Genomic DNA, 27,040 nt, shown 5'->3' with positions numbered 1-27,040 from the left:
GCTTATTTTGTTAAATTATATGACTGCATGAAGCAAGAAGAGTTTTCAGTTTTATTGTAGTTGTCAAATTCAAAAGTTATAGTGCTTAAACAATCATGCTGATGTACTCATGATCTAAATATGTAAGCAAGGTGAAGGCTGTAGTGAAAAGGTTCAAAAAAGTATATAATTTGTAAGATTAGTATCGTGGGGAAAAAAAACAAAGGAAACTTTTGGGTAGACCTACCCCATCTTGGGGCCCTTAATTCCTTTCTGATAGGTCAGTTGATGCAAGCGACCAAACTAGACAGTCATAAATATATGAACAGTATTCTGAAATAATTTTAAGGCAAAATTATTATTATTAGAATTATTCTAATTATTATTATTTTAATAATTAATGGATTAAATGTCAGATGAATCAGGAATAAACTCCTAACATTCCTTGCATTACAAGGAAGCATAAGCTGTGTGGAAAAGAGTAATGTTTTGTGCTCAGAGATTTACCTTTCCATTAATTTTGGAAGAAGGTGAATTAAAAGTACATTCAACTTTCAAAAGTGACCATAAAATGTCATAATTTTATTGAACTATTCAATGCATATAATCATGTATCCCAATGATAATCACAAAAATAATTTTAAAGGTTCTGAATGAAGCTTGTTGCTAATTTCTGTTTTCTGAGTGTAAACTATATTTGCAAAATAAAATTGAAAAGAATTTAGGATAAGGCCCATGACAGAAAATAAACATGAAATCCCAGTAACAGCTTTAGCTCTTTATGTGGACAATACCATGTTTCAAGTTAAAGCTAGTGGAATGCTACAGTTCCTGGAGCAATTTTCTCTCTGTCATTTGGCAGCATATCGTTTGTTGCATTAGTAAACTGATGAAAAATTTGACCAGAAAAGGAACAAGCAATTAAGAGAGTCAGCAACTTTTGTTTATCTCAAGAAGTACATAAATCTCAGCAACAAGAGAGGTGACTAGTGTTCTAGAATTGGTTATTATATTGAGTTCTGCTTATGACAGTAAGTTGAATGATCCAAGACTGTGGATCTATATAGATATTACATGTAAATTGAGGAATTACACAGTGGTAGTATCATATAATAGAATTACATATTGGGACTAGATATGACTAATAACCCCCAGTTACAGCTTACTCAGTATTTTTCCCCTCATTTTTTATTTCCAAGAACATTTATGCCTTTATAAATAACTTTAAATAACTTACTACTTCTGATTCATTATTCAAGACTCTTCTTTATTGTTCTTTGAGTCTTTAATTGTTGGTCCTCTTTGACATTGTGGAATCTTGGTCTTTTGTGGAATCTTGGTCTTTTATGGAAAACTAAAGGGTGACATTAAACCACAGTAGCACTTGTAAAAGTCTTAGGTTGCTAGGAAAAACTCTGCAGAAAATGGATCAGGTTTATATTTTACTTGAATAAAATGGGCAATAATAAGTCACCAGAGAGCAGCAATATTTTTAGAGAGTAACTAAATAAGCCATCCTAAGTTGTTTGGAGTAGGGAACGAATGATATTTGATTACTTTTTTTAATAAAAGATATTTCTCAGCCTTTAGCTTTATCCTGGTAGATTCCTCAAAGTTAACTGTCAGATTGTCCTCTGGGGTTTTTTTAGTGTGATATTTAATATAGGCTGGGTAATTTAAACTTCGATAGGCAGGAAGACCAATTCTTATCTCAAATCAAATTTTGCTGATTTATGGTGACTGAGAACATGCTCAAGAAATCCTTGATCATTCACAGAAAATCTTGCTGTCATTATTAAAAACCTGATTGTGTTTATGATTCTAATATTTCATTATGTTTTCATTAACCAGAACGAACTTGAAAAATTGCTAATACCACAAATTGAGATCAATGGAGGACGGAAGCCTCACATTGTGTACTACCAAATATATAGCAAGCTGAATTCTCTAATGGAAAATCGTGGAAGCATTTTTGAGAAATGTTACCCAATAAGTTTGCCACTTGCACATAAGATGCTAGCTTTCTCATATAAATTTCCAAGTTCTTTTGGCCAGTGGGATCCAATCAAGGTAATGTTCTTAAATAACTGAAGAATATTTTTGAGAAGTAATAATTTTTAAAAATACATTTCACATAAAAAAAATACCATAAGACAGTAGCAACTAATACCAGAAATATTTAATGAAAATTACATTACTGAATCAAAACTACACCACTGAATATACACAAAATACAGCAAGCATTGACAATAAAAGGTGTTGGTCTTTTCAGTGTTGCAGCTAAATTAAGGCTGAGAGGCATTAGTAAAATCTGTTACATTAGCATTAGTGACACAATTAAAGGTGCCACCAAATCAGAAAGGTTTGGACAACAGAGGTGGTCTTAAAGCCTTCCAGAAGCAGTGAAAACAAACTGAAAGGATTTGGGGTTTGAATATGTAAGAAGCCACACAGGTGGCCACCAACCCTAGCAGTGGCAAAAAAGTAAACCAACAAATGTTATATGTATGTAATTCATCAGCAATAATTCTTTGTTGTCAAGATTTACAAATTTCAGAATCGTTTAGGTTGGAAAAGACCCTTAAGATCATTGAGTCCAACCATTAACCTAGCACTGCCAAGTCCACCACTAAACCATGTCCCTAAGCACCACATCTACACACTTTTTAAATACCTCCAGGGATGGTGACTCAACCACTTCCCTGGGCAGCCTGGTCCAATGCTTGGTAACCCTTTTGGTGAAGAAATTGTTCTTAATACCCAATCTAAATCTCCCCTGGTGCAACTTGAGGCCATTTCCTCTTGTCCTATTGCTTGTTACTTGGGAGAAGAGACCCACACCCACCTGGCTACAACCTCCTTTGAGGAGGTAGTTGTAGAGAGCAATAAGGTCTCCCTTCAGTCTCCTTTTCTCCAGGCTAAACCACCCCAGTTCCCTCAGCTGCTCCTCACAGGACTTGCTCTCTAGACCCTTCACCAGGTTGTTTGTCCTTCTTTGGACACACTCCAACACCTGTGTCTTTCTTGTGGTGAGGGGCCCAAAACTGAATGCAATACTTGAGGTACAGCCTCACCAGTGCTGAGTACAGGGGGACGATCACATCCCTAGTCCTGCTGGCCACACCATTTCTGATACAAGCCAGGATGCTGTTGGCCTTCTTGGCCACCTGGGCACACTGCTGGCTCATATTCAGCCACCTGTCAACCAACACCCCCAGGTCCTTTTCCACCAGGCAGCTTTCCAGCCACTCTTCCCCAAGCCCGTAGCGTTGCATGGGATTGTTGTGACCCAAGTGCGCGACCTGGCACTGAGCCTTGTTGAACCTCATCCAGTTGGCCTTGGCCCATCGATCCAACCTGTCCAGATCCCTCTGTAGACCCTTCCAACCCTTCAGGCAGATCAACACTCCCGCCCAACTTGGTGTCATCTGCAAACTTATGGAGGATGCACTTGATCCCCTCATCCAGATTACAGATATTAAACAGAACTGGCCCCAGTACTGAGCCCCGGGGAACACCACTTGTGACCAGCCACCAAGTGGATATAACTCCATTCACCACAACGCTTTGGGCCTGGCCATCCATTTTGAAGAGCAACAAATCTAATTCCATAGTATTTTACACAGATCTGGGAAGCTGAGGTCAGAAAGTATTCATGTCTGTCCCCAAAAGTGGGCTGAGGTAGCAAGATTTTAGGTAAGATCAAGGTTCTAGAGGTAGCAAATGAAATGTTAGGAGGTAAATTTTTGGCTTTTATGCTAGAAATAAAGGCAGGTTGGATTGTGAGTAAATCAGAAATAAAAAGGAGGATTGATTAAAAAAACCACAGTGAACAAGAGACAGAAAACAGGAAGTTTGTGAAGGAAACATACTTTGGCCTTCATTTTACTATGCTCATTAATCAAGTAATTTTTATGCCCTTTTGTATAATCATCGTGTTGGGTCTTCACCTGTTCGAGATTATGTTTATCTTTCTTTAACCTTGGCAATCAGAATTGTATACAGATCAGCTTTTATTACGGCTTTATATAATAAAAATACTTACTTGTTTTAGGATCAGAATTGTCTTTTCCATGGCTGCATCAAATTGGTATCTAATAATCTAGGGGCATATTAATAGAAGTAGATATTTCTTCTCTTCTGTCATTTCCAATTACTGAACCCTATCTTATATGTGAAATTCTTATTAGTCCCTACAAGCTAGACCTTGCACTTTGTTCTGTTAGATTTCACTATATTTTGTAATTTCATTTCTCCAGTTCATTCATTCATGCTGTATAGTGGTTTTTTACCAACCAAAAAGTACGATTCAGTTATAAGAAAGAAGTCATAGAAAGCTATTAGATAAAATCAGAGTGGTGTGCTGACAGTGGAAAGGTATGTGCTGACAACAATGAAAAGGAAATAGGATCATTTTGAGGATATTTTAGGGTATAATAGAAATGATGAAATTGACTAAGAACTGGATGTTTTTTTGTAGAAAGGCAGATAGAGTATATGCCAATTACTTTTAGACTAAATTGTGGGGGAAGTAGTTATGCAACTGATTAGATAAGCAGAGAATAAAAATGAGGAGCTGAGGGAGGAATGGGAGCAGATATGCAGTAGAACAGACTCCTGACATCTTATAAATTGAGGGCAAGCACCCTGAAATGACTTGATGCAGGAATAGGAACCTAAAAATCAGAGAAGGATCTGGCAACATAATGCTGCGCAGTAGAACAGTCTCATCTCTTACTGTAACAACCAGATCAACGTATCTACATATTTACTGACTCCTTCAAAGAATACTAATAGATTTGTGAGGTATGATTTCCCTCTACAAGAAGCCAAGTTGGCTTTTCCCCATTATTTCATCAGCAGCGTATGTATTTTACCAAAAGCTTTTCTGACTTGCCTTGTGGTTTTACATTTCACCACAATGTAAGTATTGATATTCTCTACTGTTTTCTTCATTTGTACATGACTTCTGCCAAATACAATATCCTCAGTATATTTTCTACTGTCAGGCAGATAAGTGGTTTTAATTCACAGAGGAATAAAATTATTTTCTTTATTCTATGAAAATTTAAAAAGAAGTATTATGCTATACCTCTCTCACTACACTCTCCTGATGGATAGAAAGTGTTACGGTACCACCTACTGGAAACAGTGAATGTTCTTTCTCTCTTCAATGTTCACTTCATCTTTCTGTACAAGAATTACATATGTACGGAAGTTCCTCAGAGTCGGACAATATATTATGTCCATATGTATGAATTTCAGAATGCTTTGATGGTTTGCTTCATACAGTTGGTACTCCTGTACCTGCCTATAAAGCCACCTTCTGTAGGATGGAGGGGGAGGAGGCTTTGTCAAACCTAATCAACTACTTCCCATTTTATGTATGCTACAGCTAAGTGAAGGAGATGTAATCAAGCCACAACAAAGCCATGAAAACACAGTCTTCCCTGTAATCCATCGACAATATATTTATTTCTTTTCAAGTAAAGAAAATAAAGAAACATTTATGAAAAATCCCATCAAATATATTCGTCAGCCAAAACCTAAACCAGCTGTGCCTGTTAAGATTGCAATTGTGGGACCTCCAAAATCTGGAAAGACTACAGGTAAGAGCCAGTATTCTCTATAAAGCAAAACCTTATCTAGTGACTGAAGCTGCATCTGTCATTACTGCTATTACAAAATTATAAACCATTGTTGGTCTTCCTGCTTTTCTTGCTGGGCATAGAATCCTTTAGTTACATTCTCTAGTGTCTCATTTTACAGTCACATATTTATGCATTGTCCATCCGAATTTTATCCTAGCTTCTTAACAAGTTAGTGATCTGGACTGGCACTTAGAAAATCCAGACTTACACTATTTATACCCCTTTTATTATTACTGATTATTTTCTAATTGTTTCTTATCTCTTTTAGTCAATATGATTTAATGTAAAGTGAAGAAATATCCCTAGGATCAAGGACCAGAAGCCAAAACTCCACATTCCCCAGTCTGTTTCCAAACTTCTAGATTAAAAAAGCAAGATTTCCATCTTTCTCCCCTTTCCTTCTTCCTCCATGACTCTTTCAATTCACAGGTCTCTGCCTTTAACTGGAGGAGAAGTACATTCAGCTTACACCCTGCTTAATGATTAGAACAGGGTGCTAGAAAAAGAAGAGACAGGTTCAAATTATCTGCTATTAGGGAGAAAATTTTAACCATATTTCCCATTTCTTGGACAAATGATCTAACTGCTAGGCTGTTCTGTAAAAGAGGAAGCAGTGGACGCATATTTTCTAAGATACTTCATAATAATATTGACTATTGCTGTTGAGTTTTGTGCCGAACTGAATGCCATTAGTGCATCGGGTATGCTCTGCCCATATGCAAAGGTTTGGGCCCTTCAGGAGCCTAAGCAGTATTAGGTACCCACTTACCAAGATGATGCATTGGAAACGAGCCAGAGAATGAGCTAAGCAGTTAGCTTCTAAGATTAAGGACTGAGTTGTAACAGACTGCTAGGTTGTGATGTTGCTTATGTAAAAGTTCTATGTTGAAATAAAAATGTTTTGTAGTTGCCAAGAAATTTGCAAGTGTGTATGGGTTACTGCGCCTGAGTATGGGAGATGCCATACGGCTAGTGTTAAACAATCAGCCAGAGAGCAAGTTGGCACTTACGCTGAAGTGGCATCTTCACAAAGGACTGACTGTACCCGATGAACTGGCCATCCAGGCTCTAGATGTGGCTTTGATGAATCACATGTGTAATACCACCGGGTAAGAGTCTTGTTTGGGTTTTGGGGTATTTTTCAAGACATGCCAGTTCCTTCATAGGCAGTGATTCCCATGTTATCACTCTAAACAATTTCACTAAAACACATCAATGGTTTATGCATTAAGAAAATAATCTGTACAAAATGAGGTTTTTCACATTACTGTGGAAACCAGACTGAAGCATAATTTTCTGCAATTTTCAAGCAAGTATATTCCAGTAAATCCAAGTAATATGCTTTAGAAAGTTAACTTTTTTTCAGTCAATAAGCCAATATTTTCTATTCTCCTTTGAGAAGTACCATTTTATCTCTTATACCAACTCCAGTAACAACATGGACACATCTGATTCTCTTTGGTCATGCAGACTGGTTCAGTACTCAAGGTTTTTTCCTGGTTTTGTTAACAACCTAAATTATTAAGGAGGAACTGAAACCAGTGAGTCTTTCCACCTCATTCATATGTGATCCTAATTTCCTAGGCCCTTTCTCTGCCACTGAAACACCTTCCAAACTGAGTAGACTTAAAAAGCTTCATGATCATGATTTCATGACATTCAACTCCTCTCCCCACAAAGGAGAATTGTTACAGGGAAAGACAATTCTGGAATAATGTCTGAAAATTATTTGAGCTTGAGATCTGAATTCTTTCAGCTTTTCTTTCATGTTAAGTACTGGAATACTGTTTCAGTATATTTTGCCCCAGTATTGCCTAATATGTGAAAAGCATTTCTTCTTCAATATGATTAAAAAACCTCTTCAAGTACCGTAAATCATTTTACTTTTCACTTTGAAAACTACTCCTCCCAATCCATATGGAGATTTCCCATAGTTAAAATTACATTTCTGAATGATTGATGTGTCAGAATTTTAAAGCCCACCAGTTTTACAAGTCAGATCCATTCACTTACATTCCCATCCATTTTGCCCTTTGTGTATTTCCTTTACTCTTTACTATTTCTTATTCTATCTACTTGATTTTTTTTTTTTTTAAATTTGATTGTAAATTCTTAGGAGTGAGGACTGTGTTTATCAAGTCAAGGGAGTGATAACTTCATGGCATCGGTGTAGACTTTTGTCTCTATCGAGAATGTACTAAGAATATATATAGTCTTAATGGTCAATTAGAAACTGATTTCTTAGGAAAACTGTCTTTCTGTTTCTGTTTGTATGCAGAGTTGTAATTGATGGATATCCTGTAACAAGAAAACAAGTAAACCTCTTGGAATCGGCTAGGATAATTCCAGTGAAAATCTTTGAATTAGAAATGGATGCAAAGGAAGTGTTCAGAAGAGCACTGTTGGATAAGGAAAGCATGAATAGGTAGTGATGCTCCCTGACAGCAGTACTTTTATCCACACAATATTCTCATTTCTCTATGTGCCTCAGTGCTGTACCCAGAGAGGCTGTATCTAACCTGGTGCATAATCCAGCCACCTCCAAACTCCACATATGAAAAGACATGGGCACCAGTCCCTCTACATTCTAATGCTTTGGTTTCCATAGACCAGAAACGAAGACATGAGGAGTTTGTGGCATGCTCTGGCCAGATCTCCCGATTGCATGACTGAGGTCACAGAGGTGCAATGCTGTGCATCCACTGCTTAGTTTAATTGTTTTTAATGAAACCATCAGAAATGTTACTAGTTCACTCTGCTGCTGAAGTTTATTATTCATCATTTCAATTATTATCATCATAAGGGAAATGATACTTCATCTAATAAGCTCTCTTTTAAGTCTTAATTGGAGTTCTTTTAAAAAGATGGAAACAATGTATATTTTAATAATGTATATACAGCTTATGAGTTACTCATCTAAATCTTTCAATTCAGCTTGCTCCCTTCTTTGTTTTTCTAAGGAGATAAATATTCTGTTTAAAAAGCTGTTAGTTGTTTTTGAGGAAGAGCAGTAAGTAGTTTATAAATGGACAGAGAATTAAAAAGAACAGAACATTCACCTTAAAATTAAATTGTATAAGAACCTGGTTCTCATTAGAGGAAGTGTTTCTAAGAAGTTCCAGATAGTTTAGAGCATTATTGTATGCCTCTTTCATTTTGTCTCCCTTTTTATCAAGTAATCAGTACAATGCTTAATTGTTTACTGAAAGCCTAAAGACAATTTGCATTGCGAAAAATTAAATTAATGCTGTCTTTTTGAAAGTATTTACTTTAAACTTTTCATTTTAAATACCAAACTAATTACATTTCATAGGCTTAAATACAAATCAAATGTGCAGTATCTGATATTTCTGAAAGGTACAACTTACAGAGAAATGAATCCTATTAAAACAGAAGGTTATCTTTTTTTGGCGTCATTTCAATTAAGAACCAGAACAGGAAATGCTTCTGTGTTCTAGACAAAATATCTCTTCTGGTCTTGCATACTATTTTTAGAGGTCAGATGGATTCTTTTCATATATGTATATGTAAATATGACAGACAGTTTTCAAAATACATCCAAGGATTATGGCTACTTCTTGATTTCAAACAGCAGCATAATTCAAAATCAAGCCTGTTTTTCAATAAACAATTGACTTTCACTTTAAAAGTCTCATAGCATTTTGTCTAGAGTACATTTAATGGTGTACTGGTAGTGTGTGTCAGTTAATATGTGCTGATAAATTCCAAATCCTTTACAAAATTACTGAGTTGTATTTGGGACATAAATAGCAAAAGTTTTGTTCTTTGTTTCTGAACATAACTGTCTGATCATAAGTATGCTGCTTGTCATATGTAACTGGTAATATTCTTAATAAGAAAGTTGTATTTCTCAAATATGTTCTACAGTTTCAAATAAGCAGAATTCTGTAAAAAGGACTTAAAGTGAACTCTATAATTTATACCTGAAATTCAATGAAATTATCTAATCTTCAAACTCATATTAAACCAGTGTTATTTTTCACTCTCTTTAGACCTCCCTACCCTGAACATGACAGCTCACAGATTCTAGCTATTAAAAATTCCTGTTATAAACAGCACGTTGATGCAATTAGGACTTACTATAAGAAGGAGCATCAGAACTGGTATGTGATTGATGCCTTTCAGAGCAAGTGGTGGATCTGGAACAAAGTACTGCAGGAAGTTCAAGTGGCTGTTAAAGAAATCCAGATATACCTGGAAAGAATAAAAGAAGGTAAAAGAAAAACAAAGTTTCTCAGAATAATATTTGTTTCTTTAAGAAGTTGCAATGTAATGAGTGCATTTCACCTTCTACCTGCTTTGGATGAAGCTAATTCTTGGGCACATACGTACCCTCAAATTCTTCAGTCTCATCTGGAGAGATCTTGAAGAGATCTCTTCAAGAGAGCAAAGACAAAACCAATCACAGGACAGTCTGAGGCCATCTTCCAAAGAACAGGGTAACAGAATACAGCTGAAAGAAGACAGAGGTCTCAACATTAGGTTATAAATCACAAAGGGTACCCCAAAGTATACAAGGGGAACTATGACTTGCAGCTTCACTTAAGTGTCAGTGGAGGAAGAGGGAAGGAGGGAGGAAATGTTAATTGTAAGTTCAGAATTAAAGTTAAATATGCCATCTGAGTTAATTTCTGCGATGTGGGAGGAAAAGCACTTTAGTCTAAACTGGCACAGTTCCCACTTGAATTATTGTGTGTAAGCATTGGTCAGGATTAAATATGCCTTTTAAACATGCCTGTATAGTTTAACTAGAATTCCTCTGAAGGGCAAACAGACTTCCTTATCGTATATCCACCTTTTGGGTTTTAACTTTTACAGCTATGTGGCTCCACTCTTCTTAAAAATTGCAGTCATAAGCAAAAAAAAAATTTAAAATATATATAACTTTTTTCACATCAAGCTTGAAAAGCACAGTTTTTAAATAGTTTGGGTTTTATATGATATTTTATTCAAGATTATGCATATATTTCATCCAGATAGACTGTAGCATTTGCAAGACAGGAATGAATAAACAGGAGGCTTTCATCACACTTTGTACTCTTTTTCACCAATGTAAAGAAATAAAATAGTAGCTGAAATGTTCCTTAGCAACACAGAGTAAAACAATAAATCATAAAAAAACCTGTCCCAGTGAAAACAGACTAGTAAGCATACAGAGTATCCCACATCATTAATAATTATTATATTTCTGAAGTGCAAGAAAAATTTTATTAAAATTGATTGGGTAAATGGGTTGCAACTTCATTTCAGTATCAATCTATAAAAATGCTATTTTCTCATTATTTCATCTCATTTTCGCACGATGAATTATAAAATCTTCTAAGCTGTAACATTTCTGAATAAACATGTTTGATGTTTCTATGTATTTCATTAATAAAACACTATCATTAATTGCTTTTATTAAAAGGGAAAGCAGCTGGCATTGTTGATTTATGTATCACTCCTGAAGAGCTGCAGTATCGGCTGGGGGAGTTTGGCCAGTACTGTCCCGTCAGCCTCGCGGAAAAGGGTGAATTGGTTGACTGCTCTGTAACGTCATCATTGCAGTTTGCTGCAGAATTTCGAGGACACTATTACAAAATGGCTTCACAGGAAGAACTGGATGTAAGTGTCAGAAAGCAGGTCGGGAAGGGATTATGGAAACAGGGAACATTGTTGCTTAGATTCTTTGATGCCGTACAGAAAGCAGCACTATGTAATCTGAATTCATAGAATCATCATAGAATGACAGAATGGTTTGGGTTGGAAGGGACCTCAAAGACCATCTAGTTCCAACCCCCCTGCCATGGGCAGGGACACCCTCCACTAGACCAGGTTGCCCAAAGCCCCATCCAACCTGGCCTTGAACACTGCCAGGGAGGGGGCATCCACAGCTTCTCTGGGCAACCTGTTCCAGTGCCTCACCACCCTCACAGTGAAGACTTTCTTCCTTATATCTAATCTAAATCTACCCTCCTTCAGCAGCTTAAGGCCATTACCCCTTGTCCTATCACTACATGCCCCTAGTGTTGTTAGCATTCAAGCTTTTGTTCTGTACACTTCTGCTATCAAACATCTAGGCAGACAAAATGCAGTCCATTCAAACCAAAGCTCCTCTTACAAATTCTCATAGATCAAACATCCATTTTAAAACAACGATTTCCTCCCTTCTCCATCTGTTTTGGGGAGACTGGGGGTAGAAAGTGGCTAATGATAGCAATGGATAGTGATGGAGGGTGGGCGGATAGTGATGACTTCAACTGAGAGTGGGTTGGAAAAGAAATTACTTAAGAGCAGCAGCAGTGCCAGCACACTATGAAAGGTATAGAATAAACAAGTATCTTACTTGTGTGAGCCAGTCCTCTGTAGTTTGACTAACAGTCTTACAGTGCTTCTTTCATTATAAAGACATTTAATTTCTTTTTCTATAGAAATTCTTGAGCAGACCAGAGGTTTATGTGCCACCACTGGCACCTCACCCTCTCCCACCCCCAGATATGCTACCAAAGAAACTGACTGCAGCAGAAGTGAAGGCCTTATTCCCTGTAAGTGCTGAAATGCAGGGATACTGTCCAGTCACTTACCTCGATGGAAAACAGAGGTACATCACTGCGGTTTTCATAATCTGAATTACAGACTGTGCGTCCTATATTAACACATTAATCAGGAAATACTTTCAAAGTACAATTCTCTATATTGTGCCTGTGGCTTTGGAAATCAATGTAAAATCACCTTTTGAAACTTATATGGCTACAGGTTCCACGAGGATCTTTGCTGGCTTACTGTCTTTTGTGATGAAGACTGCTCGAATATAGTTTGAGTTTTCTCTATCATAAGCCTTCAATAGTTCAAATAAATCTCGCAAAACCTTAGTAGATGCAAAACTAGCTATTATGATTTTGATGAGATCCATAAAGCTCCACCATAAAGTGCTACTGAATGCGCAGGAACCCCCACAGTGTGCAGGAACTTCTCATCAAGGTAGAACCATAACAGCCAATTCTATGCTGTCCCCTCTTAATCTCCTGAACAGCTACGATTGGCATTTTAACTAGAGGCACTCTAAAGAAGCACTAGAAAAGCCCCCTAATAAGCAGATATTGAGGCAAAGACTCTCACATTTTGAGACTTGTAACTGACAGTCATGTGGTGGCAACTCGGATGATCCAATTGCTACATTTTTGTAGTTCCTATACTTACTAATTACCAGAAGGCTCCCAGGAGCTCAGGAATTTACACAGCACAAACCATGTTTTACATGTCTTGTGAAGTAAGTCTTTCTTGCTCCATCTCTTCAGATATGAAGCTTTGGTGCCTGGCAGTATCGAGTATGCAGCAAAATATCAAGATAAGGTATATATTTTTGAAAGTGAAGAAAAACTTCTGAAGTTTATGAGGTGAATATACTAACTGCATTTTCATCTTTAATCGCGTCATGGTTTATACATCTTAAAAGTGCTTACTTTTTATCTGGTTAGATTACCAGAGAAGTACTGGAATCTGAAGCTTCCACGTAAACTCCCTCCAATAAAGGAGCCAATACTACTCACTGCACTTCCTCTGGCTGGATACCTTGAACAGGCCAGTTTTTGCTTTTCTATCTTAAAACACGATTTTGCAATGTATAGTATATCCCACCCAGTTTCTGTCATTTTTAATGCAGTATGAGTCTTATGTTTATTAATGGGATTGTATTACATTGAAAAATGTGTACATACAATTGAGAGGAGTTTTTGAAAGCTTTACAATAATACATATTTATAGCTTTAATGGAAAAAATACAAGTAAGGCCATCAGAGGGGAATAATAAACTGCAATATTATATGATGGATTTTCTGATTGTTTATCCTATCTACTAAGATTAAAATTTGCTTCGATTTTTAACACCAGGATAGACACAAGCCTATCTAGAATCATTTAAGGATAGTTGGTTAGATTTTGGGACATGACTATGAAATAAAAAATGATTCATGGTCACTTCGCTCCCTACTTTATACTATTTGTTATCTTCTACAATTCACCAACTTAGATGTCATCCTATATTGTTAGATTTGCATGACAGCAGGATCAGGCTTTGAATATATTTTTGTTCTAGATTACTGTAATGGTCTTCTAAAACTGTTTTCTTTCTTTAGGGAGTAGCAACTTCTCTAATAAAAGCTCTGAATGAAGTAGGCTCCTTAAAGCCAAAGTTTCCATTTCTAAGTGTAAAAAAAACTGCTCTGCTGTTTGTTGCCTGCCATTTAAAAGGTAGCGTATAAAATAATATGCTAGAAAAATAATGAATTATACAAATGCAGTGAATCATCTGATACAACACTGATAACCAATTTGTGTAGTTTTCTTATGACCAACTTGGGAAAATACTATTATATACTTATGTACACACTGCCGAGTTTCTTGGAAATGTGTAAGGAGCAGAGAGGAAAATAAGGTTAACAGGATAGGTAGATAGGTAAGTGATCTCTCACAAATCATGAGACTTTAATGACATTTTATCACCAACAACCTGATGGCCTTGAAAACATGCATTCTAACACACATTGTCAGAACTGTTAAACAGAAAGTAAAATGTTATCCTCTAGGTGGTACTCCATTTTAAGCTAGTCATAGACAACCTGAATTCTCTTAAAAATTAAGTAAAATTACTGTAATAAAAGGCTGCTGAAATACTACCTGGGGAAAGGTTTAGGTGCCTGAATACTTGCCTTTTTTCAACTGTATCAGATGGTCAAATAAAACGTATTAACAAACCTTGCCTTGCAGATAACCTGAAGACAACTTTCTGATCATACACATCAACAACACATCAGCTAAATATGTAAATGAGATGTCTAGTTGTATTGAAAAACAGCCTAAGTGCACATAGAAAACCTGTCATTTTCAAAAAAAGCCCTTCTTTTGCATGGGCTCAGTACCAATACACTAAGTTACACAGTACAAAAGAATAGATATCCATGCAGATTTAATTAGACTTTTAAGTTTTTAGCAGCACAGAGAAATGAAATGTTATTTATCAGTCTGCTTATTTGGGAAATTATCTGGGAAGATCTCAATATTCATGTGATTTGGAGTATCGGTATGTTGATTATTCTTAACTTCTTTTTTTATTTAATCGACAGTGCAATCGACTACCTGACTTTTCCGTAACAAAGATAAACAGTCCGAAACTAAAATTAGGTGGTTTGTACTCAGCCCACAAAATAAAGTAAAAAACATCAGAGGTTAGGACTACTCCTTCAGTGAGGGAAGTTGCTCAAGCTTTGCCTACGGTGTTTATATTTGCTATTTTTTAGAATTTTTGTTTGGTTGGGTTTTTTAAAAAAAAAACCTTTTTTTTTCAGTCCAAGATAGCAGCTAGTAATCTTTAATAGTTTGCAATCAGCCTAAATAGTGCCAGCTTTCAGGATTTCAACAGTCGAGTTTGCAGCTCTGCTGTAGCTTTGGTCTGGTTTCCAGTACTGCTGAGATTTCTGGAACAAGACTGCCACTTCTTCAACCCACCAGTTTTGTCTTTTATAAGCCAACCTGTTCAGTGGGTGAACTTTACCTTGCCTTTTGTTATTTCAAATTTTTACTTATTCTTTTAGATAATAGCAATCTTTATTATTTGTCTAAAGTTCTTCACATCCTGTGCTTCCTCATGCAGTTTCCAGAGCCCTCTGGAATTTTCTTGGGCTATCATGGATTTTTGCTAGCATAGCTTTGTTAAAGAAGAGCAGAGAACAGTGTAGGCACACGATAAGCCCCTGTATAAATGTACAGTTCTTAAGCCAGCAAAACTGCTTTTATACAGCAGTTTGTTACATCCACAAAGACTGTTTTCATTCTATTGTTAGCACAGCTTTGCTAACATAACAATGTCCACGCTAGGAATGCTTTGCTCATATATTGCATCATTAAACCATTATCAGCACTGGATGATGAAATGGAAAGGTTGCGCAAGTGCACAAATCTCTTCTCCTCATGCAGTGACGAACAGTTTGACCATAGGAATCCAGGAAAACAAGTTATCTATTATTCTAATACTGGGTAGAACTGCTTCCAACTTTAAGATACAGCATTCCAGTGCACTGAAAAATGTCCTTTGCAAACATAGCATTATTTCTCATTCTGTGCCTCTTCAGAGTAGTCACGCTGACCTTGATCAAAAACTTGATCAAAGTGCTTCACGTTGTGGTCCTCTGGAAATTTGTTGCATCCTATTTCTGTCTGAAGTAAGACTTGCTCATCTTCAACTTATGTCACTCTCTAATCTCACATTTAAATAGGGGACAAGAAACAGTAGCTCCTGCAGCTTTTCTAACACTACTGGATTGCTTTGAGTATCCAGGAAGAGAAGGTACAGGTGATCAATCATAAATGCAGAGAGATTTACTCCTGGAAGAAAAAAGTAGGAAACCATACATCACCAGAGTCATTTAGTGCTCTTGAAACTTGACTCCTGTAAGAACTCTATGTTTGAAAAATCACTCATAAGCTGTTAAATGCAGTTGTCTACAATTTAAAGCTAGTGGGCTGAAGTGTCTCATAGCATAGTTCTTCATGCTGTCCATTTTTTGTAATGAGACATAAAGTAGCATTTACAGGGGAAAAAAATGGTTATGACTTGGCTGTCTTAAATCACTCCTTCCCCTTGGCTTCAGTGTGACAATTAAAATAATACAGAATACTCTGCGGACTGGCACTCAATACTAATGTACGCCAAAATACGGCTTAGGGCAGAGAGGTAAGAAAGAAAAGAACCAATACTATCTTCATTGTAAAGTTCTTGGCCTTGATGTTTCTTTCCTCCTCTAAAATATCAGTCAGTTCTTTTTTTTATGGGCAAAGCATTCAGGTCACAGGACAGCTGTGCCAAGGACATAGCGGCCCAGTGCCAGCCATGCCGTGCCTGGGCTATCCCCACGCAGCGGCATTGCAGGGTATGCGCCACATTATGCAAGTTTGTCATTGCCTCGAGCATCACAAGCCCCTCACGGCCTGAGGGATAGGAAGTTGATGGCAGCTGGGCAAATGTTTATTATTCGTTTACAAAAGCCTTGATCTTTCTGAAGATCGTTACTCTTTTGGAGTTAGGAACTTTCGAAATAGACTTGATTTTTTTGTTGGTTTGGCATCAACGGGCACCACCTATAGCAGTTTTATCTGTACGAAGGATAAAAACAGCTGGCGTAGACTAGACTTGATGCTTTTGAAAACTTCTGTAATGTAATTCCACAGAGTTAACAGCGGACACTAAGACACCTCTTAACTTCTTCCAGCGCACAACCCCAGGAGCTCGGAGCCGGTGCGGCGGATGTACCAGAGGAAGCTGACACGGTTCATGGAGCACTGCCAGCTCATCCCCTACCTGGGGGCAACCATGGCGGGCCCGTACAGGGAGCCGCGGCGCAGGCCCCTTGGCTTTGACGGCAGGCTGCAGACTTTTCTCTCCCTGAAAGATGCCAGCCCCAGTTTTGCGTAGCGTGAGCAGGTGCAAGGAGCATCGCCATCAGCCGCCCATGCTGCTGGAATGCCGCTGGTGAACGACGTCACGCTTTCTAGGACCGGTTTCTTAGCGACGAAATCTTACAATTAAAATAACTTCTGTCTTAAGTCACGCCTCGTTTAACGTTTATTACGGCAACCCACACGTGGTGCAGTTTCGGACACGCGCAGAAGGCGACCGGAGGGCGGGCCTAGCGGCGCTCCCCGCGCCTGGGGCCTGCCACCGCGTCGAGCGCGGCGCTTTACGTCAGGACGCAAGGCGTGTCGCTGCTGGCCGGGCCGGAAGTGCGGCGGCGGTTGCGCCGAGGGGGGCTGGCGGCGGAGCGGTGAGTGCTGGGCGCCGCCGGGAGACACCCCCCCACACACGTACACACACCCCCCCAGCCGCCGCCGGGGCCCCGGGGGATGGCGGCGGCAGCGGCTGCTGGGCCGGGAGAACTCGGGCCGGCGGCTCACGCCGGGCAGCGCCCGCTCCCTTCCCCGGCACCGCCTCGTTCCGCTGAGGGGGCGAGCGGCCTTCCCCGGGGGGCGGCCAGTACCCGCGGGAGCGAGTTACGGAGCTCTGAGCTTAAATGGAGCGCTGGGGGCGGGCGGCCGTTGGCGGCGGGGGTTGCGGTGCCGCCAGTCCCCGCTCCGCTCCCCGCCGCGGGTTTTCTGGCGCCTCCTCCCCGCCGAGCGGCTTGCTCTGCGGGCCACCTCCTGCCCGCCCGCCGTCCCTTGTATACAGCCTCATTCTAGAGCTTTTTGGTTTGGTTTTATTTTGGGTTTTTTTTTTTTTAGATGAGCATGCTGGTTTGGATTTTGCAGTCCAGGTAGTAATGATGTCAACTCGTGATCGAATACCAAAGTCCTTCAGGTGATCAAAACCCACAAAACACCTATTACCCTGCGTGAGACCCGTGTGGATGTTAGGGAATGCCTACGGGCAGAGTTGGCAGCAGTTCTTCGGGAGTTCCTGTGATCCCCCGTAAGGCAGGGTCGGGGCGGGCCTGCAGCTGAGCTGTAAGGTGCTCCAGCAGCATCAGGTGCTTCTCGCACCCTCCAGAAATTAAAGCTCCCAGATAAAACAGTTTGGCTCCAGCATGAACTGTTGTTTGGTAGCTGAATGGACCTAAAAATAAAATCGCTTGTTGGCCACCTCAGTAACATTTAGGTATCATCTGTATGTAGTCTATGTTGTCTCTTACAGCATTTTTTCAGGTGATTGGAGGTGGTGTGCTCACTAAATGCAAGTATGAATATATATTTGTATTTAATATGACAGTTTTATAAATTAGGATGGCAGGTAGCTAATCTGTTTCACTTTTGTCTCAGCTAATCCTCTTGAAATGGACATTTTGTGGCCTGTCTCTTCCATAGTATTATTTAGTGGATTCTTCTGAAATTGCCGCTTTTTTTTTTTGCTTGTTTTTAATTTTTGCATGTTTATAATTGAAAAAGCTTAGCAAGCCAAATCGATGGTTAATAGTTAGCAGAGTCAACTCTATTTTAGACAGAGCTCTTTAAAAAGCTACTGTTTTTCTGCTTTTATTGCCTACCTCCATAGGCTGAAGCTTAGCAGGTACGTGTTCTGAAAGAGAAATTTTGAGAAGGGTAGAAGTGGGTAAAAGAAGGCACTGAGTCCTGCCACACTGATGCCAGTGAAGTTTTATCATTGATTACAGGATTTCATAGCCTTGTCCCTGAATAATCTGAAATGTGGTGTCTGCAGTGATGAAGCTGCAGTCGAGGGTTGTTTTTTTTTTAATTATTTGTTTCTACTTAGGAGCCGTGAACAAAGAGTTCTTTTTGTCCAATTGTTTTAGTTGTGAAAGGAGTTTTCAGAAGGGGTAGCTGTTTTTTTTAGATGCTACACAGTTCACAGTACATCAGAGATAAACAAGTGGAATAATAGGCAGTAATTCTGATCTAAGCGGAAACTATCTGTAGCCATTTCTTAGGATTAAAAAACACTTTTTGAAGAAAATCTGCGTCAACATTAGTGTTGTTTTTTTAAAGAGAGTTCACAGGATTCAGAATTGCTTCAGAAACTGTTGAACTCCATTGACTGGTAAAGCAAATGATATTTGGTGTCTTATAATGCAGACTTGATTTCTTTATTAAAGCTATTCTGTTCTTGTAGGCACCTCCTTTCATATTCACAATAAAAATGGCAGAAACGACTCCTAATGCTTCTGAGAAACTGGTTGTCATCCACTCCAAAGCTCACAAAGATACCATTTTAGCTAATTTTGAAGAACAAAGGAAGAAGGATTTTCTTTGTGACATTACTCTAATAGTGGAGAATGTGCAATTCAGAGCCCATAAAGCTTTGCTTGCTGCCAGCAGCGAATACTTCTCAATGATGTTTGTAGATGAGGTTGAAATAGGGCAGTCAATTTACATGTTGGAGGGAATGGTTGCAGACACCTTTGGAGCACTGCTAGAATTTATCTACACTGGTTGCCTCCGTGCCACTGAAAAAAGCACAGAACAAATTCTGGCTACTGCACAGCTGCTGAAAGTGAATGACTTGGTGTGGGCCTGTACAGACTATCAGGCCAGCCGCAGCCCAAGTAATACGTTACCAGCTCCAGCTAATGGTGCAGCCTCTGTAGCCATTATCACCAGCGACAAGAAAAATGAAGATCCACCAAAGCGAAAACGAGGGCGACCGAGGAAAGTCAAGAATGTCCAAGAAGAAAAATCGGGAGCGAATTCTGCCGAAGATGTGCAGCTGCGAGAGAACAACTCCATGCAAAATAAGCAAAATTTTATGAAAAAAGACACCACAGAAGAAGAAACAGTTGCCAGTGAGCAGGCTCCAGCGAGGAAAGATGCAGAAGAGAATGAACCTGCTTGTGGCTCAGAAGCTGCTGTTGATTTGTCAGCTGAGAAAGATGAAAATTATGATCCCAAATCTGAAGGAATACAGAGCACTCAGAGCCGTTACAGCAAACGTAGAATAAGGAGATCAATCAAACTAAAAGATTATAAACTTCTCGGTGATGAGGATGATAAAGGACTGGCAAAGAGAACCGACGGAAAAAGAAAACGTACAGGTTCTGAAGCTCGCTGTAAAGACTGTGGCAAAGTATTTAAATATAATCACTTCTTAGCTATTCATCAGCGAAGCCATACAGGTAGGCAGTGAGAGGCTGCTGCGTTTGGGTTTAGTGAATTGTTGCTAAATGCGAGCTACTTGTTGAAATGTGGGCTTTTGTCTCCAGCAAGACCTGTCCGAAATAGCATACTGATTCAAATTATGGTGTGTCTCCTGTGTTCGATGTTTTATTTTTGTCAGCAGATCTCGTAGCCTGTATGTCTCACCTTGACTGCAGTTTAGTTAAGCATTTCTCTGTTTAAATGTTAAATTATATGGCAATACTTAAAGAATTCTTTTATTGCTGTGTGAAGCTTGTCTCTTAATTCTCCCTATCACTACTCAAAAAACGTTTTTAGTAGCTACTCACATTGTAATGCATCTAACAGCTTAGAATATCTAGTGAGAAATAATGCATCTATACTTTAAAATGTCATCTGTTGCTTTTAGGAGAGCGCCCTTTTAAGTGCAGTGAGTGTGGCAAAGGCTTTTCCCAGAAGCATTCTCTTCAAGTCCATGAGCGGATGCACACTGGAGAAAGGCCATACACGTGCACCATCTGCAATAAAGCTCTGACAACAAAGCATTCGCTTCTGGAGCATATGAGCCTACATACAGGTAAATATTTGAAGGCAAAGGTAACCTCTCTCCCCCAAGAATTTGCGTTTCTGAAAAAAGGTATTTCAGCGCGCTCTCATGTGTACAGTTTATTTATACAAAGCAAGCATAAGGAAATAAATGTGGCTTACATTTTAATAAATGATTTTCTTCACAGGGCAGAAGGCTTTTACATGCGACCAGTGTGGGAAATACTTCAGCCAAAAGAGACAGCTCAAGAGCCATTATCGAGTACACACAGGTATAACAAGTTTGGGTTGAAGAGCTGGCTTACAGTCCTTGGTGATTTGTCCCCCTAAAGATTGACTAAGGCTGAAAATTCTTCTTGAGTGATGTATTTGGTCTCTGCTACCCTGATGTGTGGTGTCTTGATACAACAACGAATAGGGCGAAAAAGATAAAACGGTGTATAATAAATGAGAAGTGTAGAAAACCAGTTAATTGAGAAGGACTCTTATGATGATTAAAAATTAGTTATGCTCTATTTGATATACAACTTGATTATTTTAGCCCTGCTGTCTGCGTTACATAGAAGCTAGGAATTGTATAAACAATTGTGTTCACTGCTTGTTGTGCAAATTGCCTTATAGTTTCCCACTATTTTGGACTAGTAATGGCAAACAAGCTTTAAGAAGTGTCCTCTCTTCTGGAGCAGGATGGAGATTAACCTACACATGGAGGAAGTGGTGGAAAAAAATTAGGATTTCCAAAGCTTCGAACGCGCTTTCTCTTGGGGAGGAGCAGGTGTCAGTCCCCTTGTTTCCCATGATAATATTAAATAGGGAAATAGTGTGTGACAATTAAGATAGGGAGGAGGCAGTGAATCACCGTGTGTTTTATCTCTATATTATATCAAAGTGGTTATTTTACAGGAAAGTGCTTTAACAAAGATCACTGAAGAGATACAGGGGATCACTTATGCACTGACACTTTTTTTATTATTGCGACAAGGCCATGCACTGCCGGAATGTAACCAGTGTCGTCGCAAATTCATGGATGCAGCTCAGTTAAAGAAACATCTAAGAACACATACAGGTAATATTATCCATCATGTTTTGTGGTTGGTTTTTTTTTTTTTTTTCCCTTGAAGTAACACAGACAAAACAATTACTCTTGTCTTTGTGGGATGAACTTCTGCTCCACTTGTACGTAATAATGCCTGAATTGCTAATGAAGAGATTTAATATCGAGAATGCAGGAGCACAAAAAAAACTTGTATTGCAACAGCGCAGAAGCAGTGCCTACTATAGCAAGAGCTTTCCCCCTCACCATTCTTATAATGCCTACTGCAGAAAATGCCAGTTAGCTCTTCTGTGATAGAATCCTGGACTGGGAATTCAGTTTATCAGGAGAGCCACATCGAGCATAAATGGGGCTTGAAGTAAGCTGAGTAGTAACAGAAAGTGTATGTCCTAAATGAGTTGGGCACCTCTGTCTGTGAGGGATGGACGCTTATGAAAAATGAAGTAAGAATTTCCATTTACCTTTTAATATGCTGTAATAAACTAGATATTGGCAGGAGATGGGCTGGGAGGAATGATTTAGTACAAGTGTGTCAGAGGGTGTTTTAAGAGATTTAAAGGGCAAGGTGATACTTGAATGGCTGGATAGCAGAGATAAAAATGTACCCTCTTGTGATAACAAAGAATAAGCTCCTTAAAATAGTGTTCTCTGAAGAATAAATTCATAAGATGACTTGTAAATATTTTTTGTTTTGAAGTAGCTATAAATAGTGGCAATTGTTTCTTCCCCAAATCAAATTATTCTTAAGTAAGTTGCCTGTGGTTGTAGTAAAGTATGCACAAGATCAAGTCATGTCTCTCATTCATTTCCTTCTCTTTCTCAGTGAAAATAACACAGCTTTAAATTTCCTGGGATATGATGAGGTCAGAACTTGTGCTTTTGGGAGGTTTTGGTGTATCCAGAATAGCGTTAACTTGCAATACTTAAAAATACCACATTTTCTGTTGAGAAGAACATAGTATTTGTTGACACATAACAATAGTGTTGTATCCAAAGCTGATACAGTTCCATAATTGTAGTGGAAAATGAGAAGAGGAAGCATAGTAGCAAGGTAGGTTGCAAAAATAGATCAACTAAGATGAGTTCTAGCAGAAACTGGCTTGCAATGTATTTTGCTTCCAGAAAAGACAGGTGAGATAGCAGTATTATCAATGCAGAAATAACAGTTGATCTATCTTACCTCAAAAGCAAGAAGTGAAATTCTAAGGCATTTGGGGACAGGTGTTAACATCAATATGACCGTTCTGCTTTGGCAGCAGTTTTGTAACACTATGTCATAAGAATAGTGTCTACTTAGGCAGCTACTCCTGTTTTCAGGAGGAGGCTGGGACTAGATGACTAGAGGTCCCTTCTGACAAAGGTTTCTTGTTCTCTCATACTTTGCCCCTGCCCTCAGAAGCCCTCTGAAAGCTGCTAAGTGGTGCAGTTCTGTGCTAAACGTGAAGCTTCCTTGGAAACTGGCTGCTGCCCTGTCCCTGGTGTCAGTGTGCTTTGATGGTGTGAATTACCACAGTGGTGATCCAGATTCTCGTGTCTTGAAGAAGCTCAGTGCAAAAAGGATATGTTAGGGTGTGAATTAGGATTCACTTTTGTTGGGCAGTATCTGTTTCTTGTGCACCTTTTTGTTATTTAATTTGGCTCCTCTGCTTCTACTCAATTAGACACAAGAATTCCAAATGCAGTAGAAATACCCCTAACCCATAATTTATTCATCCTACCATAATTTAATTTTTCTCTGACTGCTGTTCCCAGGATATCATAGGCCTAGGATGATGGACCCTTATAGGAAGCCAGCTGACTTGTTAAGCTAATGGATTCACTTTTCAGGTTTGGAAGTACGGGCTCACTCATCTGCATGGTGCTGCACATGAGCCTGGCGTTGATGCCTACTAGTTCAGGGTCAGCCTTTTCAAGCTTGTCTGTTCCATGTGGAACACCTGCATCTGTATCATAGGCATGTTTTTTTGTTGCTCCCAGGACTTGGATCACCTAATTCTTTATCTTCAGAGGGGAGAAACATAGAGATGTATGTTTGAAATACTATACCCTCATTTAACTAGGGAGTTAATTCAATTTCAGATATCTGTCCTGACCCATGGCAGAAGCATGAGGATTTGACAGTACAGACTTGATACTGTGTATGGTAAAATATAAAATGCTTTTTAATATATTGATAGGAAGTGCTATATAAAAAGTAATGGCATATTTCTTTTTGATAGGTGAGAAGCCCTTCACTTGTGAAATTTGTGGCAAATCATTTACAGCTAAAAGTTCTCTTCAGACTCACATTAGAATTCACAGGTAGAGTATGTCTAATTTTCGTTATATTCCTTAAAAATGTCACTTCTAATCTGACACCTATATGTAGTGCTTGTTCAATAACAGAATGGTCAGGGCTTGTTTGCGTTTTGGATGGATGGTTAAAGACTAACATTTTTGCTTTATCTATTTAAAGAAATAATTGGTAGTGGAAAGTACTGCACTGTTCAATACTAGTGTGCCAAGATATTGTGAGATTCTTCTTTGGTGTATTGTGTCTGTTTAATGACAGTGTTTAATGACTGCTATATTATTTATGTAAAAACTTTAATGTGAATTTTTGTTTGACAGCAGAACAGTAGCCATGGCGTAACAAGATTATTGGAGCATTATCCTGTAGTCTATCACCTCTCTTTAATAGCATTAATTACCCATGTCAATGTGATGTATTGCATAAAGGCATGTCAGATTTTAAATCATTGGAGAACTGTTGTGGGCCTTACGTAAAAGAAAACATTTCCAGTAAAATTTCTCATCCCTTTGAGTCAGGCAGCAAGTTAGGATTTAGACACTTTTTGTTGTAAAGCCCACACTGTTAAAAAACATTCTTAAAATGGTCAGTGCTTACAGTTGTGCAAAGTAAGTTGTCGCATTCTTGTCAAGGTCTAGCAGCACGGAGTTTGTACCTCTGGTGTATTGAGAGGAGGGCAGTTATGTTATCTCTGTAGCTCTTGAGTATATAGTATATACTAATGAAAGTGGTGTACAGTTTGTGAAGTCAAATACAAATAATTAGGAAGTCAAATAGAGATCCTTTTAAACATCACTATTCTTCAGTGCTTATGATTTAGCAAAACAAAATAATCCTGTAAGTGTTTTATTCTATAAGAAGTTGCAGAAAATGCTGTCAAAGTGACTATTTTAATGAGATCAAATACATTCTTTTGCAGAGGAGAAAAGCCATATTCTTGTGGTATATGCGGAAAATCTTTCTCCGATTCCAGTGCTAAGAGAAGACACTGTATCTTACACACAGGCAAAAAGCCTTTCTCCTGCCCAGAATGTAGTCTGCAGTTTGCTCGTCTAGACAACCTGAAGTCTCATTTGAAAATTCATAGCAAGGAAAAGCAGTTTCAGGAAGCCAGCGCTGCCCCAAGCACTAACACTAATTCAGAAGTGAGAAACATTCTTCAGCTGCAGCAGTATCAACTTGCCACCTCTGGAGGGCAGGAAATTCAACTACTGGTTACAGATGCAGTGCATAATATAAACTTTATGCCTAGTCATAATCAAGGCATTAGTATTGTTACTGCAGAGAATGCCCCAAATATGACGACAGAGCAGGCTGCTAACCTCACACTGCTTGCTCAGCCACCGCAGCAGTTACAGAACTTGTTGCTTTCAGCTCAGCAGGAGCAAGCGGAACAAATCCAAAGTATCAATGTGATTGCAAACCAAATACAGGCTGCCCAGCCTGAACAAATGCATGTCATCACGCTTTCCAAGGAAGCACTAGAACATCTCCATGCTCATCAAGGACAAAATGAAGAAATTCACTTAGCAGGATCTTCGCATCCAGCTCAGCACGTGCAGCTGACTCAGGAATCAAGTCAACAGTCTCACCGTAGCCAAGATACAGTTCCTTCCCGTCCAATCAGTGAAGAACAGAATCAAAGTGTAGATGTTTCTGAATCCCATCAGCAGCCTCTGTCAGTAAATGAGTCATCTCACGAGCATCCTATTCAAGGACAGGCTTTCTGAAATACTTACTTCTCATCAGAGGGCTAGGCAATAGCATGCTTCTCATCCAAGCAGTGATTACACGTATCGCACTTTTTCTGCAGCATAATCTATCTGAAGATGCATTTCTTGGTGATTTTGATGGGTGGCTTTCAGTTTTCTTAAGCTTATTTATTTTGGACTTTTTTATTTTTCCAGATTGGTGTTTCTGTACCACTTAGTCCATACCTCACAAGCGATTAATGTGGGGTTTTTGTGTCTCATACACATCCATGCCTACTGAGGAAATATTTGACCCCTTATTTGCATTTCTGTGTCACTTTCCGGAGAAGTGTACCTTGCTTGTAGAAGAACAACATTTAAGATGTCTGCTGATCAGAAAGTACGACTTCTCTGATGAAGTCAACATTACCTGAACTACTGTCAAGCTTAAGATAGCCAGTACTTTTTGCTAGGCTAACACCGTATGTCTTATGTTTAATGAGCTTGTTCTCTGCACGTTAATGTATAATTTTCTATGTGATCATTCCCTTAAGTGCATTTTGATATATTGACTACCAAATTTGTTTGGTTTGGGTTGAAATTGTGACAGCCTCCGACTGGCCCTAGATCGCCCCTTCTGCTTACTGTATGCTGTACAAGTTTTGCTCCTCAGAAATGCGTAAGCCATTGCACTGGAATAGTGGCAATGAGATGCGGTGGCGACACTGGACAACTGAAAAGCCCAAATTCTGTTCTGTTAGTTCTACCACTCTCTGTGTGACTGTGGGCAAGGTAGTTGACCTCTGTGCCTTATTTCATCATCTAGTAAGTGGGGATAGCGTTCACATGCTCTGCCAAGCACTTTGAAGAGCTCTTGATGTTGAAGGCACTGTCTACTGAAGTGCAAAATTCTCTTCCTGACAGGATTCAGTCTAAGCTTAGGAGCCAGCATATATTTAAAGTGTTATTTTTTTGTACTTTTGAGAGCAGAATGTAATGTTACTTTTAATATATGTTCTAATTGTTTTTGTGGGGACTTAAACAATGACTAGAATCACTTCGGAGCATAATGAGCTATATAAATGAGGCATATCACGTTAAAGTTGTACAGCTGTTTTCGCTGACTAGATTCGATGTGTACAGATTGTTTTCAATGACTGACTGACTGCTAGCACAAAAGATTTGACATCTTAATAAAATGCTATGCCAGAATACA

General features: G+C 38.8%; 2 protein-coding genes and 1 long non-coding RNA gene across 7 annotated transcripts in view; 2 read left to right on the top strand and 1 right to left on the bottom strand.

Moving 5' to 3' along the window:
* Positions 1-17,192, top strand: part of AK9 (adenylate kinase 9) — a 77,102-nt gene extending 59,910 nt beyond the window's left edge. The window contains exons 28-38 of the mRNA XM_075747860.1: positions 1,831-2,049; positions 5,375-5,588; positions 6,538-6,739; positions 7,909-8,055; positions 9,644-9,864; positions 11,059-11,255; positions 12,062-12,231; positions 12,929-13,027; positions 13,109-13,211; positions 13,766-13,880; positions 16,895-17,192. Of these exons, the coding sequence (XP_075603975.1) occupies positions 1,831-2,049; positions 5,375-5,588; positions 6,538-6,739; positions 7,909-8,055; positions 9,644-9,864; positions 11,059-11,255; positions 12,062-12,231; positions 12,929-13,027; positions 13,109-13,211; positions 13,766-13,880; positions 16,895-17,097 (1,890 nt within the window). The 3' untranslated portion in view covers positions 17,098-17,192. The remainder of the gene's footprint in view (positions 1-1,830; positions 2,050-5,374; positions 5,589-6,537; positions 6,740-7,908; positions 8,056-9,643; positions 9,865-11,058; positions 11,256-12,061; positions 12,232-12,928; positions 13,028-13,108; positions 13,212-13,765; positions 13,881-16,894) is intronic.
* Positions 1-17,400, bottom strand: part of LOC142600973 (uncharacterized) — a 20,897-nt gene extending 3,497 nt beyond the window's left edge. Inside the window, exons 1-3 of the long non-coding RNA XR_012834502.1 lie at positions 17,265-17,400; positions 9,984-10,104; positions 9,732-9,845 (exon numbers count right to left, since the gene is read on the bottom strand). This is a non-coding gene — a long non-coding RNA (uncharacterized LOC142600973). The remainder of the gene's footprint in view (positions 1-9,731; positions 9,846-9,983; positions 10,105-17,264) is intronic.
* Positions 17,332-27,040, top strand: ZBTB24 (zinc finger and BTB domain containing 24). 5 transcript variants are annotated; one of them, XM_075747869.1, is made up of 8 exons: positions 17,417-17,446; positions 17,901-17,976; positions 19,243-20,242; positions 20,653-20,820; positions 20,978-21,061; positions 21,772-21,855; positions 24,063-24,144; positions 25,053-27,040. In XM_075747869.1, the coding sequence occupies exons 3-8, from the start codon at positions 19,270-19,272 to the stop codon at positions 25,861-25,863; spliced, it is 2,202 nt and encodes a 733-aa protein (XP_075603984.1). In that variant the 5' UTR covers positions 17,417-17,446; positions 17,901-17,976; positions 19,243-19,269; the 3' UTR covers positions 25,864-27,040. The 5 variants fall into 5 exon arrangements, 4 of the variants coding, with proteins under 4 accessions (XP_075603982.1, XP_075603984.1, XP_075603983.1 ...); XM_075747867.1 differs by lacking the exon at positions 17,901-17,976 and having other exon boundaries at positions 17,332-17,446; XM_075747868.1 differs by lacking the exon at positions 17,417-17,446 and having other exon boundaries at positions 17,593-17,976.

Source organism: Balearica regulorum, chromosome 3 (genome assembly GCF_011004875.1).
Source record: "Balearica regulorum gibbericeps isolate bBalReg1 chromosome 3, bBalReg1.pri, whole genome shotgun sequence".
NCBI lineage: Eukaryota > Metazoa > Chordata > Aves > Gruiformes > Gruidae > Balearica > Balearica regulorum.
Note: the sequence above shows the minus strand (reverse complement) of the source record. Positions and strands in the feature narration are given on the sequence as shown.

Bases quoted from the DNA above. Each gene is read 5' to 3' on its own strand.
- ZBTB24 (XM_075747867.1), top strand. From the start codon at position 19,270: ATGGCAGAAACGACTCCTAATGCTTCTGAGAAACTGGTTGTCATCCAC. The intron at 20,243-20,652 runs GTAGGCAGTGAG...TGTTGCTTTTAG, and splicing joins TCATCAGCGAAGCCATACAG to GAGAGCGCCCTTTTAAGTGC. The intron at 24,145-25,052 runs GTAGAGTATGTC...ATTCTTTTGCAG, and splicing joins ACTCACATTAGAATTCACAG to AGGAGAAAAGCCATATTCTT.